This window comes from Penaeus japonicus, unplaced genomic scaffold (assembly GCF_977035675.1).
Source record: "Penaeus japonicus unplaced genomic scaffold, GWHDUDI00000001_assembly GWHDUDI00000018, whole genome shotgun sequence".
In the NCBI taxonomy this organism is placed as follows: Eukaryota; Metazoa; Arthropoda; class Malacostraca; order Decapoda; family Penaeidae; genus Penaeus; species Penaeus japonicus.
This window is the reverse complement of record NW_028234420.1, coordinates 12,588,926-12,608,925: the sequence shown is the minus strand read 5'-3', so window position 1 is coordinate 12,608,925 and position 20,000 is coordinate 12,588,926. Positions and strand designations below refer to the sequence as shown.

Here is a 20,000-nt window from a genome sequence, read left to right as displayed (position 1 = left end):
CTTGACAAGATATTTTGTCACCCTGCATTAACAGGTTAATAAGAAATAACCAGCAACAAGTTCCCTTAAATCATAAATGACACAGATTTCAAGGGAGAAATCAATCAAACAAATAAGAACTTCTACATATTCCATCTATCAATATCTGGAGCATATTTATGGAAGTCTATTAGTAAAATGTCAATACTTAAAAGATCTCCCTAATCATGTACTTACCTGCAAGTTATAGAGGACTTGTGATGGAGATGGTGAAAAGACAATGCTCTCTAAAGAAGGAGACATGTTCTGGTCTCCAATCTTTGCATGTTCCATACACAGAGTTCGTAAATTGTTAACTGCAAAATAAGAGAGCAATTCTTAGAAGCCTGGAAAAAATATGAAAACAAATCAAAGGAAATGTGAATATACTGATTAAATTCTTAACAAAATCTTAGATCCACCCACTCACCTGTATACTGATCTGCTGGCATTATTTCAAGAAGGGCACGTGCACTGTCTCTCAACTGTGGTAGCTGTAAAGTGCAGCCCAGGTCTGCTAATTGCAGGAGGAATTGTGTATACTTTGCTTGACCTGACATTATCTGTTAAAAATAGAAAAAAAAAGAATATGAATTCACAATTTTTGGGACACTGGTACTGTTCACAAAAAGGGGGAACCATGTGGTTTCTTTACTTTAAAAAGTAATTATTTTTCCTCCTTTGAATCAATACTCTAAAACCGAAAATATCACATTACATACAAAAAAAGTGTAAAAGTCCATCTGACAAACGGCTTATCTATTTATCATCAGCATTATTTACTATCATTATCATAATAACAATAGTAAGTATGAAGGAATGTGAAGGAAACTTACTACACCGGGAAGACAATTTTCTGCATCAACATTAGGTCCCTCATAAGGATGTTGTGGGGAACCTGTTGAAGAATCTGAGGAACTGTCTGGAGATGATGGCATGTTACTTCCCACTTGAACTAGCTTAGCTGTCAAAACCTGGATGAAATAACCAAAATAATATTTTAGTTTTGATTAAACAACCTTTGCCATATCATATGAGGCAAAGAAAAGAACTTGTTGAAATTATTATTCCAATATTGAGTTTCAGTAAGTATTTATCCACTATCCTCATTAATTAAGATACGGATATATGCAAAATACTGAGGCCAACATAACCACCAAAACAATGCATAATAACCATTTTATCTCTAAGAGGCATGTGGGCAATGATCTTCTTGTCATCAACTGGATCTATGGGGTCAGTGTTCAGGTAGAGTTCTACTTTTACATTTGGAGCTGTTGACTTCAGACGGTGCAAAACCTAGAAGGTAATAAACAGTTAAGACACCTGGTGACATAAATTTTCTGCCAAGCCATTAACTTACTTCGATGCAACTATCTTACACATCTTTAGTGATGATTCTTTCCAAATATAAACAAATATAGAATTATAGAAAATACAAACACAATTTACCTGTCTTCTGATGGCTCCCATAGTATCGTTAGTATGAGTCCAAACATCTAGTTCATCTGGCTGCCTACCCTGCACAGGGAAACGCACCAAGAGAGACAAATGCTTGCCCCTTGATGATCTGCAGAAAAGATCATTTGAAGATTAATTTTCAATCATTAGGAAAACTAATCCCTACAAAAATAAAATAATAAAAACTCTTCAATCCTCTACATCTACATCTCTTTACATGTAAGTGGGTTTACCACTTGCAAAAGTATATTTCTTTGACTTTTTAAGTAAACATTACTAACCTTCCAAGTGGCAAAATCGAGCGATCGTCTCCGAAATCACCATCACATTCTGACACATATTCATATAAAACTTTAAGGACACGACACATTCTTGTAGTCTCTTGCCTAATTCTGTTAACCGAGTCTTTATCCCGATCTAACACTGATACAGTGTCATACATTGCCTGCAAAGAGCAAAAAAGTAAAATGAATCAAATTTAAAAATGAAATGATGAATATTTACACATATCATTACTCACAGAAAAAAATCAACATTTTCATCAGTAGTAAATACTAGTTACCACAGCAAAATAGTCTCACCTTTAGCCGGGACATACAACTAGACAGGAAGTCATCGTGAATAATGACTTGATTTGCTTGGAGTCTTGGTCCTAGATTAGTGAATGTCTCTCGCAGAAGTTCAATGGCACGGCTAGCGATGTCTTCTGTTCCACAGAGTACAACCTGTTTTCACAGAGTTAAGTGTCATGATACAATGAAGTAAGCAAAATATGGACGTAAGCAATATATGGACAACTAAGCAAAAGACATTTAAAGAACAAAATTCATGCATTCTGTGTAACAAAAATTAAACATTATTGCATCTTCCCGACAATAGTTTTTGAATTTTGTAAACAATAACAATTGGTACAAAAATCCAATAAAAAAAACTCACCCTCCAGACATAGTCAACACCTATTAGATCAACATCATCCATGAGGTATACACGTTTCTTCAAAACCAGCTTGCCCTCTTTTGAATTTACTGCTTTGAAGAATCTATCAAAGCATCTGTAAAAGAAAAGTTCATTCAAGTATCAGTACTGTACCTTTGGTTGAAGTAAATAAACTAAAAAGAACACATGGATGAATACCTCCCAATCATTATTTGTAACATTTATACAATCATCATAATCATTATAAAAAAAAAAAAAAAAATCACATTTTATTAATCATTATTCCAATTACAATAATTTTTCACATCTATCTAAAGATTCTATTAAGGATTAAGGGAAAATTATTGTTGGAAATGTAAACTATCCAACAAGGCTACTTACTTCATGCCATTTTCAGTCAAAAGCGAAGGATCTAGGAGCAATATATTGTTTTCGAAGAAATCTTTATTAATCTCCGGATCAAGATCTGGTTCATCACCCATTAATTTTGAAAACCACTTAAAGCATGATTCTCTGTCAACAGTGAAGACAGCATTTTCTGCCAAGCAGTTCCATATTTGTTTGGCCTGAGGTGCACACAGCCATAACTGACCATCCTTGAAAAAGTAATAATTTATTAATCATAAGAAAATATTTGTCCATTTAACCAAAATAATGAGATGTGTGATGCCAGAACTATATGAGATATCTTCATGGATGTGAGCAATATGATCAGAAAACTTTTATCGGTTTATCAGATACCAATAAGTCAACCATGGTATTAAGACTGTATTAAAAGTGCATTCAACTTTATCATTACTAACCTTTAACAGAAACCTGAGAAAATTTAGCCGCTCCTGAACTTGACAAATGTGGTTGTAACGGCCATCTGGAATAATTTCTGCTGGATTCAGGTCTGGATTTTCTGTAATAATAAAGAATATTCATAAATTAGATGGCACTGATAGAAAGAAACTTGAGTTAGTTATATATAGAATAAGTGACAAGTAATAAGTCCTATGATAAAGCTTTAGTGGAAAGAAAAGTATAGCACAAGAAAATGAGCTGATCACCATCTGCATCCTAATGCACTTACCCTTTGCAGCTAGTCTAATATTCTTCATGTAAGTCGTCAGATTATCTGCCACAAGGACCACCAGTGAGTGCTGATTCTGTAGCTTGGAAATAACATCATGACGGTAGCTAACATGTGGAGTAGGGCGCTGGTGTTGCGAGAAGTTGGGTGGAGCCTCACTATATGAGCAACATATTTCTCGTATCTGTTTCAGTGCTGGGAGGACCCACTTATCATGCTTGAGTTCCTCCACACATCTGTCAAGCCAGTGCTTCTTCTGGGTGTCTCGATCCTAAAAAGGAATGGATGAATAAATATATGTATCTATCAAAATATGTTTTGGGAGTCGTATGTACAAAGTGTCACTCATTTTTACCTAAAAAATTATAGCATCTCATCTTTTTAATTTAGGTACATTTCTTATTTCATTAATATTTCTGATATATCAACAACAGTGAACAATCCCAAAATACCAGACCATTGAAATTTTACAATATGTATAAAATTTAACTTAGAACAATAATTCTCCTTCACATTACCTGCGAGCATGAATAATCTAAAATTTTAACATGAGCATTGAGAGCCTGATCCATTATTTCTGTGGGAACATCATCCGAATGTGCTAGGGACCACAGAAGAGTTAATACCTGAAATAATGGGGAAAAAAGATAGCATGAAACACTGAATATACATTACAAAAGTTCCAAACATATCATCTACCTTTTGCCTGATCTAGCAAGACATACATATACATATACATATACATATACATATACAAATACATACACATACATACATATGTGTATATATATATATATATATATACCCAGACAGATAAGTATTATGTAATGACATGAAATATGAATAAAAAGAATATTTAGAGATAGATCTGCAAATAGGCAGCACACGCAAGCACACTCACACACTCTTATACATTAGACAAAATTAGAAAAAAAGTAACAAATTACCTTATGAGCCATGACACCATCTTTGTCATCTTCAGCTAGTCTTCGGATTAATTCTAAAAGTTTCTCACGCTGTTTTTTACTAGCTTGACTCCAGCTTGTCTGAAAATAACATTATAAAATTATTATTATATTCATCATGTATCAAAATAAAAAGTAAAATTAATAAATAATAGATATATCTTTGTCCTTTCATATTCAAGAAAAAAAATCAATACTGATAATATTGACAATGACCATATTAACCCTTTCCCAACGGGGCAACGTCAATAAGTGAAAACCCCTACGCCGGCCCATTGCAATATTGCATTGGAAACGGCACACTGGCATGACACCCGGTATCGGGAATTTAGCTGTGTGATGCACCGTCGTCATAGGGTTAATAGTAATAGTTAAAAATAATAATGAAAAATAAAAATATAAAATTAATAAATAAATGCTAATAAATAAATCAATAACATACAAGAACAGCATTATATACACCACACTTGCCTGGAAGCATCCAAAAAGGTGGTCAAGTTGTTCTGGGGAAAAATCCCAAGCAAGTTTGGCCAAGAGATCATGCACATTTTTCACAATGGCCTCATGTTTCCCATGCTGTGCTGCCCAGATATCGTCCAAGTCCTCTAGAGTCAAAGCCTGAAAAGGAAAGAAGGTTTTAGCAATGCACTGAAAAAGCATATGCTTTTGTTGGTATCTGAAAGACAAGCTCAATATTCCCACAATTAAACAAATTCAATGGGGCACAAAACATCTTCAGAGGTTCCCTAGTCATAGTTGTTTATTTCTCACAATTTTAGCTGTACGTCATTCTTTTGAAAAACCTGCTTTTGTGGCAGATTCAGTTTTCTACTATATAAACAAACACATGAGACAGGATTAACAAAATAAATCCTGAGATTCAATTCATCATCAGACAATCATATCTATTTTCTTGAATTATGTTATAAATGATTTGTATGCTCCTCTATACTCAAATAGACTATGTCATTATGGTTTTGTAACTTAGGAATTTGAAAATTCATTAGATTCTTTGAATAGGATTCTTCAAATAATGTTCTTCCCCTGTAAATCTTAACATAGTGAACTGCATGAAGATGCAGTTGGCCATAAGGTAGATTAAATATTTACATTTCTAACATGTTAAAAATTATTATTTTGGAATATTCCACCCTATGGTTAGACTCTTACCTTCTCCTTGATAATAAAGCGAATTATCTTTTCTAGTTTCTCTACATACTGAGGCTGATGGAGTGAATCACGTAGCACAATCTGTAGAACACGATTCTCCTTGATCCATTCCTGAAATAGAGCAATTGAAATATAAGCATTTATATTAATTTACTGTCATGCAAATTATACTATGATCCCAAAGGAACCTCCAATCAAGCTCTAATGAAACTGCCTTCAAGTGAAAAACTTACTGCCATGCGTTCTGCTGTTAGCCATTCCTCCTCCTCAAAAGGTCCATGACGGTGGGAGTAATAGGAAACATTGGTAATCACCTTGTTTACTTCATTCAGAGCATTCATCTTCCCATTAAAGGATGATATTTGCAATAACCTGTGAAAAAAAATAAAATAGAAAATTCCTCTCATGGAATGAAGGCATCAATAGATTTATATTACAACCCTACAAACTATTCAGCTCCTTTTTTACTATAGGCATAACAGAAATGGCAGTACCTCTGGTATACTTCCGAGGTACAAATAGAAGAGTATTATGCATAAAATACATAATTGACACTGGATAGCATCTAAGAGTGAGTGATTACCTGAGTATCATTTTCAACCTAAATATTTCCAAGTTCTTGGCCGTCTCCTCCTGACTGGGCACTCGGGACACCAGGCACTTAATGGCTTTGATAATTGCTGACAGTGCATCATTCTTGGCTTCATTCTTAGCTTCTTTCTTTAATTCATCATCGGTGAGGTTTTCTAGGAAGGCCGGGACTACCTCCTAATTAAATAAAAGTAAAAGTATAATCAATAATAATGTTCACCAACAAGAAGCTATTTGATATGATAACAAATGCTCATTATAAAACAGACACTTTGAGAGAAAAGGGGATTGAGAGAGATGGATCCCTATGAAGTAGCAGTTGAATAGGATATCAAGAGACAGAGGTGGTGACAAGTTGGAATTACAATATAAATCTACATATATGTAACTATATATTTATATATATGTAACTATATATGTAAATATCTAAATATATAGATGATATATATGTATATATAAAATTATATATATTTATATAAATATATATATAATATATATATAATACATATACATATATAAATATATACATACATATATATATAATATATATATATATATATATGTAAATATATATTTATATATATATAACTATATATGTAAACATCTAAATATATAGATGATATATATATATATATATAAAATTATATATATATATATATATATATAAATATATATATAATATATATATAATACATATATATATATATATATATATATGTATATATATTATATGTATATATATACATATATACGTATATATGTATATATATGTGTATGTGTGTTGTATGTGTGTGTGTGTATGTGTGTGTGTGTGTGTTGTGTATGTGTGTGTGTGTGTGTGTGTGTGTGTGTGTGTGTGTGTGTGTGTGTGTGTGTGTGTGTGTGTGTGTGTGTGTGTGTGTGTGTGTGTGTGTGTGTGTGTGTGCATATATATATATATATATATATATATATATATATATATATATATATATATATATATATATATATATATATATATGGATGTATACCTATCAATCTATTTCTTTTATCTATAAAACATAATCTACCTATTTCAAGTCTTGGATGAAAAAATAAAGTAAAAAAGGAAAGATAAAAAAAAAAAAATAATAAATACAAAAGCAACAGGCATACAAACTATAAGTGAAAATAGATGCCTTAAAATTAGGATAAATCATGTTAAAACTTTACAAATAAAAGTTGTGAAAAAAAAAATATATATATATATCATAATACTTACTACAATAGACATGAAATATTTTTCTATAGTAGGTATTGTGAGCATCTCATAGCATAGGCCAAATGGTCGGAGGAGAGCACAAATTACTGGAACCGACAGATTCTTGCCAGATTGGAATCTTTCTAGGAGAATCTGGAAGCCTCCATGCTTGCCAAAGAGGTTGATAAGATCTACCAGCCAACCCCTAGGATTCCTAGGGTCAGGAGGCCGAGCAAACAGCTCAGAGTCTGGAATCTGAGACCCCTGAGGTACTGTCTCCGAGGGGCGGGTTCCATTGAAGGTGTGGAACCTGGAAGAATTTGCACAAAGCAAAGTAAATAAGCAAATCAACCAATAAGTCAATATGACCAAAATTTGCAAATGCATATCAATTTTATGATATTCTGCCAAGAAAATTCACAATGATAAGCAAAGCCACTCTTCCACAGCTTTAATTCCTTCACTTACTTGGAATTAGGATTGAGCACCATTGCAAGCAGATCAAGTAAGGGAAACCAGTCTTGGTGCAGTTTCACTACCACTAGTTCAATTAATTTTTCACAGTTCTTGAGAATACACCTCTGTAAAGCAATCAAGGCAAATTAAGAAGATTTTAATCAGGAGAATGAAACTCTGTTACAGTCTGTTTTTCCAGTTCTGTCTGTAGAATATAGCAAGATTTAGCTGTATGTAGTGACTGCATGTTACTGGCTTGTGATTGGCTGAAAATCAACATGTCTGGTATTGTTTATTATTAGTGATAAATTCAGGACTATATTTGAATGTGTTGATATGTATATACTTTGTAGACAGACAGATGAAACTGACTATTATGTAATGGCAAAATTTATTTTTGAATACTTTCTCAAAGAAAATAACAATGATGATGATAATAAAATCTACAATTACAATAACAATAACTATGAAAATAATAATAATAATACTTACATGAATTTCAAATTTCCAACTACTAACTGCCTCATCCGTAAGAATTTTGGTGAATGAGATAGTAAGACCCTCACGGAAGAACCTCTGGCATGCTTCACTTCTTGTGTCCAAACCTAATAAAAGAAAAAAAAAATCATTTTTAATCATAACAACATTTTTTACATAACCCCCTCCCCCCCAAAAAAAAAAAAAAATTCAATCAAAATAATGAATAAAATATACTTAGTTTACAACTTATTGTTCAATATTCAAATATTCATAAGAGCAAATAAAAAACAAAATAAAGAACTTCAAAAATTACAGAATACCACTAATCTTTTCCCATTCACATAGCATATTTCTTTCTTTATTTTTAACACTCTTCCATAAAGTCAATGATACTTACCACGGGTACACAGGTCAATGGAGGCATCCAAGAGAAGCTCCAACTCACACTTGGGCAAGACTGGCACGACCCATCTTTGCCGATGGATCATCTCATCTAGCCGGGCCAAGGCAGCCAGTGGGAAGTCTGGTTCACCTGCTCCCATCTCCTCCCCTTCCCCCTCGCCCAGCACTTCTCCATCCCCTCCCTGGGAATCAGAAACATTGCTTTTAATATCAACATTTTTACAGAAAAAACAAAATAAGTTTAGTCAGACTATGTTTGCAATTCATATTCAATTCCAAAGCCATTCATATCACAAAATAAGTTTAGTCAGACTATGTTTGCAATTCATATTCAATTCCAAAGCCATTCATATTGCATAATGACACTGTAGAAACAGGCAATGTACTGCACTATTAACAGAAAAAAAAAAAAAAAAAAAACATCCATTCAATGCCTTATCTACTAATATGTGCTGGCTATTCCTGCTCTAAATACTGTAAACATCATGATTATGGCACTATTTATATGAAAGTTTCTGTATATATTAAACATTTTAATTCAATAAACAAGAACTGAAATACTCATCAATACCTGAGGTGGGGTATTAGGTGGGCCCTCCTGTGGGTCCTGATTGGCTATCATTGCGATGGTCATAGCGCTGTCGTGCGGCACCGGCGCGGCCCTTTTCCCTCACCCAGTGGCGCGACCAGATGCCACAGTCCTAACCATACATCCACTCTGCCCTGTAAGGAACAAAGTACATCATAAAATATTCGTACATCATAAAATATTCATACATCAATTAAGGATTCAATTCCATTTACCCTAAATATAAATAAGTAAAAAAGAAATTACTTAAAATTATGTAGGGTACGATAAATATAATTATTTACATATGTTAATCCCTTGCCGATAGGTCTCTAGACTGTCTTGACAGCCAAGTTTTTGTCCTGACAATATGTCAACAGTTTGTAATTCAGATTACATTTATTATGGCACCCTGGACAGACTGGGAGTTATAATTATGCATTATTGTATGAGGAATGACAACCTTTGAACACATTTTTACATATCTATTAATAAAGTTAATACATATCTTTAGCTAATTCTTTGAGTATTCTTTATTAACCCATTCGCGCCGGTTGACGTGCTGACACGTGGTCGAAAAAAGCCCCGGACCCGGGTGACGTCCTGGCACGTGCTACATTTTCGGCCCGCGCGCCGGGAGGCCAGTAGCGACGTGCTGAAACGTCCGCATTAGAATGATAGATTATTCTTAGTACAATTCGATTTTCATACTTGATTTGTCTTAGCTACTTTAGTTTATCCTTCTAAATAGTAGAAAATGGGATATAACGTAATATGAATGACGTCTCAGGTACATACGTAATCTTGATTACGGCATGGTGATTTCTGTTTCTGATTTGTTGAATATGATGATCTGAGTCGAAAGACTATCGTAAAATCAATTGTAATTGGCCGAGGAATAAAAAAAAAAAAAAAAAAAAATTATATAACATCTTTTTGTTGCCCCACTAAAAGAAAATGACACTTGAAAAAACATTGCTGTTACTTGCATTCACTTGTATGCACATGTATGGTTGTTCATATTCTCTTTCTTTTCGTTTAGGAAGAAAAAAAAATTGAAAAAAAAAACTATGTTTGTTACCTCACTAGAAGAATGCTTCCACTTCCCATTGGTATTACAACATAGGAGTAAAGAATATGGAAAAAGTTCAATAGAATAACACTAAAAAAACAGTGCTATAACATCTTTTTCGACTGATATACATCCTCTGAACATAGCACTACTTTCTACACATGATTACACTTTAGACGCAATCACGCAAACCATAAGGATAGGGTGGGTGAAAAACGCTCTGCGAGCGTCAGAGCGACCGCGCGCAGCGGGAAAACACCCCGGCACGAACGGTTGCGCGCTTGAAATCTTCCCGGCGTTATCGGGAGTAGGCGAAATTCCGCCCCGGCGTGAATGGGTTAATCTAATAAACAAAATAAATAAAAAATAAAAGTTGGTTACTGCTTACTATATACAACTTAATATTGACCATGGTTTTGTTACATCTTTTATTTCTACACACAGAGGGTTCCACTAAAGCTTAGCCACAAAGGAATCAAATAGCAGGCCTACTTGACATCAAGCACTTTCCCCTTTCCTTCAATTATTGAGAAAAAAAGGATTTTATTTCAATCAAAATTATTGTTACTGTTATGATAACAATAATGGTCACCTATATTATTATCATTATTAAGAATCAGTTCACTATCTATTGACTCCATGAACACTAAGCCCTTGTAAAGCCACCATTGTAGAAAGTAAATAAATAAAACAAAACTACAAAGGGGAGTGCTTGTATACATGCACTCCCTCCAAGTATGGGATAAGATTATTTTAATCATAACAACAATCTTTCAAGAATATTTGTAAAAATACATCCAACATTTATTAACCCCATAATGATGGGGCAGTATTTCAAGCATGCAGGCCTAATGATTCAGGTTATTTTCCGCACATAATCACTTGCTATGTTGGCTATACATAATACCATGATGTGATATCACGTCCCCAGGAACAAGTGCTGCCACATGATGTGATTAACTAGTATGATGTATTAATGAAAATTATAAAACAATTTTACGGATTTCAGTATCTATATAAGGTATTCAGAACACTTCATGATTTTAGATATTTCCCTGTATCTCTCAATACTGTTCTAGGAATGTATTATCATCATTTCATTTCCTCCATCTCAAAAAAGACCTTCAGTGAAAAAGAGCACACACTGATGCATTTCATATCAAAGGAAATTAAAGAAAAAAAAAAAAAAGGAAAAAGGAAAAAAAATAATACTGAAGCACAAAGAAACAGGACAAAGGATGAGAGAGCTGAAAAATATCATAATTCTGCAATACTAAGAGTGAGCTAGATTTTAAAGCTCACATCAGCTACTTTTGGGAATAACACTACTAAATTTACTGAACTCAAACCCTTTACTTATAAATATCAATTTTCACCAGCTTGTGATATACACTGTATCAATATATTTTAGAAAAAAAATATTTAGCCATTTCTCCTACAAAAAGTGTCTAAAAGGTGAATAAGTGGTCAACCAGCAAGAACAAACAAAATCTGTCAAAAACGCACGCACGCACGCACACACACATATATATTTGGATGTCATGACATCCATGACAATAATTGTCATGACATATTTGAAGTTAGGGAAGAATGGACTGCATGTTATTCATTATTACACTATGAGTAATTACTCTATGTATTTACTAATGATAGCAAAAGTAATTATAATTACTATAATTGCTATACTATTCACTAAAATAGGTATAGTTTAATATCCAAAACATAGATGGGACCCTCCCACACAGTATCAACAGGAAAGAAATGCTTGAAGGGCACCCAACTGCGGTCTCTACCAAAGACTATCATCAGAGAGCAATGACACACAGCAAGATATTGCCTTCTCCCTCTAATGTACCAGTCATGCAGGATGTACAGGCAGAGCAATGTTCTGCTTGTGCCTATGCCAGTATGGCTACTTTATGCAGTGGTACTAATAGTCATAAGCAAAGGTCTCCTTCCTCTTCCCCATCTCTTAATATATTTCTATGAACAAGAAAAAAATTGTTTATGTACTTCCATAAAAGCCTAATGATTTTATCACATTTATTATAAAGAATATCAACAGCTGATAAAGACCCTATACAACATTGATAAAGCCTATCTCTAATCCACTAACAACAGGTGACGTAATGTCATATCATGTGGTGCAGCACTTCCCACCAGGGACACAATATCATGCCATGGCTTTTTATATGGCTGGCATGCTGGGTGAGTGTGCATGTAGCAGGTGTCCACTGCTTCAGCAAGCAAATAGCCTGAGGCGTTATGCCAACCCATTTCCAAATACCCCAGCCTTCTGTCCAGGAAAAGCCAAAACTACCCTGCCATTGTTGGGTTAAATAAATCTTTTCTGCAACATCAAGTATTTGAGATCCAAATTTAGTATTGTTTCAGCCAGAGAAAAATTGAAAGATGTGGTACAAAAGTCATCCCAACCCATTAAACAGGATAATGAGGTAAAATATTCACATTCTGAAGAAGAAGCAGACTCACACAAAGTTTACTGTGAAAAGTGAAGAAAAGGGGTAAAAATTATTTGAATAACTTCACAGCAAGAGATGTAACTGATGTGTCTTGAATCGTATCTTCATCAGATCTATATGATGACATGACTTGAAACAAATCAATTATATCATTTCTACCATAAAGTTATTAAGTCTCACTCCTATTTTTTTCAATTGAGAGGGCTCATACCATTAGATTAACAATAATGCCAGGCTAGGGTTATGGAATGAGAGTAATACAGCTGTTAATCTGTAAGTGTGGATCAAAAAACTCATATCTAGGGGAACTTCACAGAAGTCTAAAGATGCTAGATACCCCCACCAACAGCAGACTCAATGAAATGCAGAACAAAAATATTGGGAAGGGGGTCGGGGAACTGAAAGCTCCAAAAGCCAATACTTTAATTTCCCACTCTCCAAGCACTACACTGAATCCTCATGAATGAAATGATTTGCAAGCATACCTAACTATTGCCTTGCTGATCCTCAGTTTCTCTCCAGCAATTATTGTTTGAGCATTGTTAGAAAATGTTTACATTTCCTCAGTTTAGAATTATCCAGAATAAGGGGAAAAAACGCCATAAGGGATAAGTTTAAAAACAATCTGCACAATTTAAGTTAAGCCTATAATGGCTTACCGAAAGTAGGTGATCTATAAAAAAGAAACCAGTCCAAGCTCTATTTCGCCAGAATATAGGTAGTGGAGATTTATTGGCCTCTTCCAAATCGTGGAGGCCATGGCATATCTTGATGCAGTTCTATTCGAAACATTGTATCCTATGCTATTTCTCTACAAGATCATCCACTAAATGAAAGCAACAACCTGTAGATGTAGACAATGAGAATACTATGTTTCCCTTAAAGTATACAAAATCTCACTGTACATAGAACATGTATCAGGTCTTACTCCTCCTGTTAAGAGCAAATAGGTTATGATACTTTAACCTCATTCACTCACTATTTTTGTCATCTTTACTTACTCTATATGCTGCTGTAGTTCAATAACCTATGCCAGAAATGTTCAATACATCTAGTCTACTTGTATGAAAAGATACTCAGATGTCAACTAGTGCATTATTCTGCTCACTGTAAATACTTTATTCTATAATTGTGCTATGTTTGTATGATATTACACTCATTCTGTCTTTACTGATCCACTTACTTTTAAAAATTTTGTAATCTAAAATTACCCTAACAATTTTATTTTGTTTCATTAACCCATTGCGTACGGGTGTCATGACATACAAGTCGGCACCGATTAGGCCTAAGAGACATACATGTCACAACATCGGGACCTGCTAACAGTTGAAGCGTGCACACAGTCATGAAGTATTATGGCTATAACGGCTCTAGCTCTAGAGCTACAGGGTTCCAAAGTCAGCCTAAACTCGCATTTTACGATAGATTTATGAAAAAATATTGTTTGGGCTAGTCTGCGCTACCCAGAGGGAGGAGAAACCCTTTCCCTGCCCCTCTAACTTTAAGCCAGTGCCACTAGTGTCGTAGACCGCCCGCCTTGACACCAGTTAGATCATAGGCCACCCCATCATCAATGGGCTAAAATTCAATCATGTGGGCAAGCCTATTTATTAACATATCTTCTTAATTTTTGTTATCTCCAATCAGCTTTTCAAATTTGCTGCAATTTCTTACAATCTAATCTAGTTAGGAAGCCTGCAAGTAAATAACTTAGATCCAGGCATGAATACATTTGAAAGTACCATAATTAAGACAGTGAACAATATAATCAAATCAATATCTTGGTTAACAGTGATCGATTTTTATCAAATTCCACAACCATCCTAATTAAAAAATTAAAGTGATCTAATTGATAAACTACACAAACAAAATTCAAAACAGACCAACTGAAAGATTGACCATGACCATACTGTATAATCTATAGACCTCCCTGGAAATTAAGTGTCAAATAAGGAAGAAGTCCAAATTCCTTACAGAATATAACTGGTAGAGGTTTGTCAGCCTTTGCCAAAGTATTAAAAGCACGCAGGCCACAGTATCTACCACTAGCTTAATACCTCTATCTAAAATTCCTAATATTACACTCATTGCTATTAGTTTTTAAATGTATTTATGATATAACATGAGTGGTTAGGACAAAAATGATGGTCACATTCCTCTGATCATAACAATCAAGGCAAAAAATATAAATCCTTCCTTCTTTTATAATTCATACAACTTTCTATATCTATATTTCATACAAAATTTACTTACAATTCATAAATCCATCATTACCATGTAGTATCTACTTTATCCAAAGTGTAGGAACCTAATTTAACCTAGTACTCTTTATGACATTGTTTATGTATAATGCAATCCACCACACAAGAGGCAAGGGAAAAGCTTTTCAGGCAGGACCTAAAAAATTTAGATTACTTCTTTACATGGAACTTAAAGCAACTATTTAGTTGCTGTATTACACTATAGTTAAGATTCCCTTGGTTTACCTATGCTGCAAGGCTATATGATGTTCTGCAGATGAAATATTAAAATAAAATAAAAGTCACAATTTTGTAACAATGCAATGTTTGCATAAAAAATCCTATATCAGTAGGCTCCATAATATCTTTTGTCTTACCATATGGGTTCATAAGTTAAGGACATCTAACTTCTTCCTTTACCAAAAATTGCAAATGATTATTGATCTAAGATTATTTAAATCATATTTCAAACATTTCCACAGACATTATCCACAAGTCAAAATTGCTCTCATTTACACTTTGATTAACTCCCATTAATGCTTTTGATTAACCTTTAGTGACTCATGTAATGTTAACAAGAAGATATTTTTTCCTAATATGTGATGAATTCTTTCTTCTTGCAACATATTTAGCTTTTATAATTGGTGCTACTATGAATGACGATGTTTCAGAATTTGCAGTTTCTATTACTAACATTGTCTGAAAATTGTTTTTGGCACTATCAGTATCACAAATTCGTAATCCTATTGAGGGTATAGAGTCAAATTATCTTCATATTCTGGATGAATCCTATTCAATTTAGATAAGAGTTTGAAGAAACTCTTATCTTAAAGAAAAGTATGTACATGACCTTATCATTTCATGACAAATGATTATTGAAAAAGCATTTCAGTACTAAACAGATTGGGTACATATTTTCTTTATAAAATCAGTAAAACCATTGATGTACTTTTTTTTGTTTTGTTTTCTACATATGAACAAGGTAGTGTTCAAATGTACAAAAATGGTAATAAATGGCTTATACTCATGCCAGGGTTATTTATCAGTTGAAAACAATAAGTGTATTTCATAGCAAAAAAATATATATATAGTGCAGGCCTGTTCTGACTTCTTTGTCTGCAACTGGCAAATATTCTTAGAGTTAAATAGCAGCTTAGGCAGTGAACATTCTTTGCTCAAAACCAACAGTATATGAGCAGTCATTAAAGACATGGCAATAATCACTGAAAACTGTATCACAACACATCAATCTTAATGCCACATCACCCATTTCCATCACTTTATCAATTTCCATCTTATCATATATATATGTCAATGAAGCTCATACAAGGTGTGCAAAACCATAGTTTCGTCATTTTTTCCAAATGTTGCCCTTAACGTTTATCTTCCAGGTTATAAACTAGGGCAGTGATTCCCCACCTATACAGCTTGGATGAACCCCTGCAATAATTTTTAATATTCCAAGTAACCCATTATATATATATAGTATACTAATGCATATATCACTGTAAGAAAAGTTCTTGAGCAATATAATTTATATGAAATCTACAATTACATCACATGAGAGTTCACACTTATTAGTGTCAATAATGTTAAAACTTACCTTCAGTGTAACACTAGTGTTATTAGTGTTATTTAACCAGAAACATCATTATTTTTTTCTTATTTCTATTATTGACTGACACATACAAGTATGTTGGTGTTTGGAAAGTGTTTGTGACGTATTGAGTTGGAATTACAAACTATGAATTATTAATTAAGATCACAGTCATTTTGTAATAGCACAATTATTTTACTGTTTCTACAAGCTTATACTAGTGGCTAAGTCCAATAATGCCATGGACACTATGCTTTGTTCTTCCTAGAGACAAACAAAGCTCCACTATATATATTTAGGTAAGATGGATTCTAATCCCACCTGGCAGTTAATACCAAACAAGGAACCATTTATACATATAGGCAAGATTTGATGGCTTTCTCTAGAGCAAGGAATGGAGAGCTCTGGCATCATTCACCTTAATTCTGAGCAACTAGCCTGTTTAAAATATGCTATCAATATAAAATCCAGAGCAAAGATTTAATCAATGATGATGGTGCAATAGCAAATCTATTCACACACCAGTTCAAAACAAAACCAGTTGAAAAATTCACAGAGTAATGCATTTACAAATGTCAACTAATTAGTTCATAATCACAAATAAGGGAACAGAAAAATCCTCTTTTGAATTTATTTCACTAATCATTTATCAAAACAATGCTAACCTAGAAAAAAAAAATGCCTGTATAAAAAATTGCAGTAACTGATCTCTATGTACAGCTAAGCCTTCTTTCTTTCTATAGCAGTAATATCTATCTGCAAAGGAAAGGAATAACAAATCATAACTTGTTACACTGTCTTCTAATAAATTTATTTCTCTATCACTAAGGGTATCATTTTTAACATCTGATTATGCCATTCATCTTCACTAGTGCAGATTAATTTACATAACAGTAAATGTTATTTTTGATTCTTTATAAGGTAGCAGTGATCTATTCAGCATCTTAACACAGTCATATTCTGGACAATTACCTCATTCCCCTTAATAAGATGCCTAACAATTAAAATGACAGCAATAATAGTCTTAAAGATCCTTGCCCTCTAAATATGCATACAGAGCATTGCTATAACGACACGAGTAGATAATTACTAACTATGCTAGGTGACTTTGCAATCCAAAATATATATAAGTGGAAAAATATTTTTTGTATTATATATTTTACACACACAGACGTACACGCACACACATGCACATGCACACGAAAACACACATGCATGCACACACATATAGATAGATGATATACAAAGATAGTTTCATATAGATGAGATAGCATAAAGCTTAATTACAGGAATTTTTAAAATAAACTGGTATCATAAAATCTACAACATTCTGAAGGTACTCTAAAAAATTATTTGGTGAAGGTTATATTTCTAGATTTGGAAACTTCCCTGTAGTTTGCTCTCTGGCAAAAGACAACAAACCTCCACTACACACATTCCTACAAGATACTGCATAAGCTGGTATCTTGTTGCCCAGGAGGCCTATAAGCTTAGTATATCCATACGTGGTGGAGGCTCATTAGCCTATAGCAAAGCACAGCCTTTAAGCCACTGTTAGTGCCCTTTTTAATATCTTCTTTCATTGTTACATCTTATCTATGAATATTAACCCAATGATGACAGGGCGACACACCAGTGTGATGTTCCCTATGCAATATTGCATAGGCTCTGCATAGGGGGTTTTCACTTCTCGCCAGGCCCGTCGAGATTGGGTTAACCCATTCCCGACGGGGGAATTCTAGCCTTGAATGTCCAAATGCCGGGGCGTTCGAATTATTAGGCCTAAATCAATTGAATGGCTGGCACAATACTGTGCCGCCAGGCAACTGGGCTTTTGAATGCGCGGTACACATGCTGTACCACCCGTCCTGTGTGGGTTAATCTACATAGCAGTGAATGTCATGTCAATTCCTGTGTAAGGCAGTACTGTCAACTTTACAGTTTCTCCTTATTCCGAACACTTGACATTTGTCTGTGGGCAATTTAGACATGGATTTACTAGACTTACAACAATGGCATAACATTGGTAAAAATGTTTGATTAAATTTTAAAATACTGAACAGAAAATGTCACTGTCAACTAGGAAAGGTTTACTTTAATAGAAATAACAAAGGGGCACAAATACAAATCACAACGTTTAATAAAAAAGGGGGGGAGAGACAAAGAAGATGAGGGAATGGGAGTGGGAGAGAAAGAGAAAGAGAAAGGAGAGAAAGAGAGAAGAGAAATGAGAGAAATGAGAGAAATGAGAGAGAGAGAGAGAGAGAGAGAGAGAGAGAGAGAGAGAGAGAGAGAGAGAGAGAGAGAGAGAGAGAGAGAGAGAGAGAGAGAGAGAGAAGAGAATATAAAGGAAAAAGTGAGAGAGAGAGGAGAAAATAAAGAAAAAAGTGAGAGAGAGAGAGGGAAAGCTATAAAAAGTGAAAAGATAGCAAGATAACAAAGAGAAAAGCAAGAGAGAAAATGAGACAAGAGAAAGAACAAAACAAAAACAAAAACAAAAAAATGACACCCACACAAGCAGCATTCATCACCTGTAAACTTGATACAAATGCCCAGACAATGCACTTTGCCCTGCTCTCTGATGACAAGCCCAGACACTGAACAGGTGAACAGGTGAACAGGTGAACACCCCCAGAGAACAAACAAGAGTATGAACAACCTTACACAAGCAGTTGGTGTCTGTATGTATTGAGGTGTCTGGAGACGGACTTATCTCTCCCCCTATTACACAGAAGAAGGATTACATCATATTACGTGTCACTGGACCACCATCATGAAAATAAATCCATTGAGAACGATTGTTCATGCAATATCGTAGAACCATGCACTGAATTGGTGTTCATGCATCAATAAATGACGAAAATAATCAACGATCTATCAATGTAACTCCTACAAAAGGATATACTTCAATTCTTCAACTCATCCCGCGTTCTGTATGACACGTTCTAATACGAACCTATCGTTAATGGAATAACAAATACCTCCCGTTTCTCCGGGAGTGAAGTTCGTGCACTGAAAGGAAATAAGAGTGTCCGCAGATGCAAATTTCGAGGCAGGACAGCTGACAGAAGGAGGGGTCCCGAACGACCAAAATGGCGACTCTTAAATGGGACGAGTTTTACGCCCATTATCCTCTCTTCGGTGCAATTACGCGAGCTAAAAAATCTCCCTGCTTCACCTGCAAGAACTTAGTCAACGCCCGAGATGGTATTAGTTTACTTACGTGTCTGACTGAGCGCTCTATCAAGGGGAATTTCGGGTGTCGGT

General features: G+C 34.3%; 1 protein-coding gene across 9 annotated transcripts in view; it reads right to left on the bottom strand.

Annotated features, from left to right (window-relative positions):
- faf (ubiquitin carboxyl-terminal hydrolase-like faf) overlaps positions 1-20,000 on the bottom strand; it is a 50,291-nt gene that overhangs the window by 30,207 nt on the left and 84 nt on the right. For all 9 annotated transcript variants that reach the window (XM_086546583.1, XM_086546586.1, XM_086546587.1 and 6 more), the window contains exons 1-23: positions 19,957-20,000; positions 9,345-9,496; positions 8,769-8,955; positions 8,384-8,496; positions 7,904-8,016; positions 7,457-7,745; positions 6,209-6,393; positions 5,859-5,997; positions 5,626-5,736; positions 4,927-5,073; positions 4,438-4,536; positions 4,009-4,116; positions 3,491-3,761; positions 3,219-3,319; positions 2,797-3,011; positions 2,416-2,530; positions 2,061-2,204; positions 1,761-1,924; positions 1,471-1,588; positions 1,195-1,317; positions 855-992; positions 449-581; positions 217-335 (exon numbers count right to left, since the gene is read on the bottom strand). The exon at positions 19,957-20,000 is cut by the window's right edge and continues 84 nt beyond it. In XM_086546583.1, the coding sequence (XP_086402709.1) occupies positions 217-335; positions 449-581; positions 855-992; positions 1,195-1,317; positions 1,471-1,588; positions 1,761-1,924; positions 2,061-2,204; positions 2,416-2,530; positions 2,797-3,011; positions 3,219-3,319; positions 3,491-3,761; positions 4,009-4,116; positions 4,438-4,536; positions 4,927-5,073; positions 5,626-5,736; positions 5,859-5,997; positions 6,209-6,393; positions 7,457-7,745; positions 7,904-8,016; positions 8,384-8,496; positions 8,769-8,955; positions 9,345-9,407 (3,195 nt within the window). In that variant the 5' untranslated portion in view covers positions 9,408-9,496; positions 19,957-20,000. The remainder of the gene's footprint in view (positions 1-216; positions 336-448; positions 582-854; positions 993-1,194; positions 1,318-1,470; positions 1,589-1,760; positions 1,925-2,060; positions 2,205-2,415; positions 2,531-2,796; positions 3,012-3,218; positions 3,320-3,490; positions 3,762-4,008; positions 4,117-4,437; positions 4,537-4,926; positions 5,074-5,625; positions 5,737-5,858; positions 5,998-6,208; positions 6,394-7,456; positions 7,746-7,903; positions 8,017-8,383; positions 8,497-8,768; positions 8,956-9,344; positions 9,497-19,956) is intronic.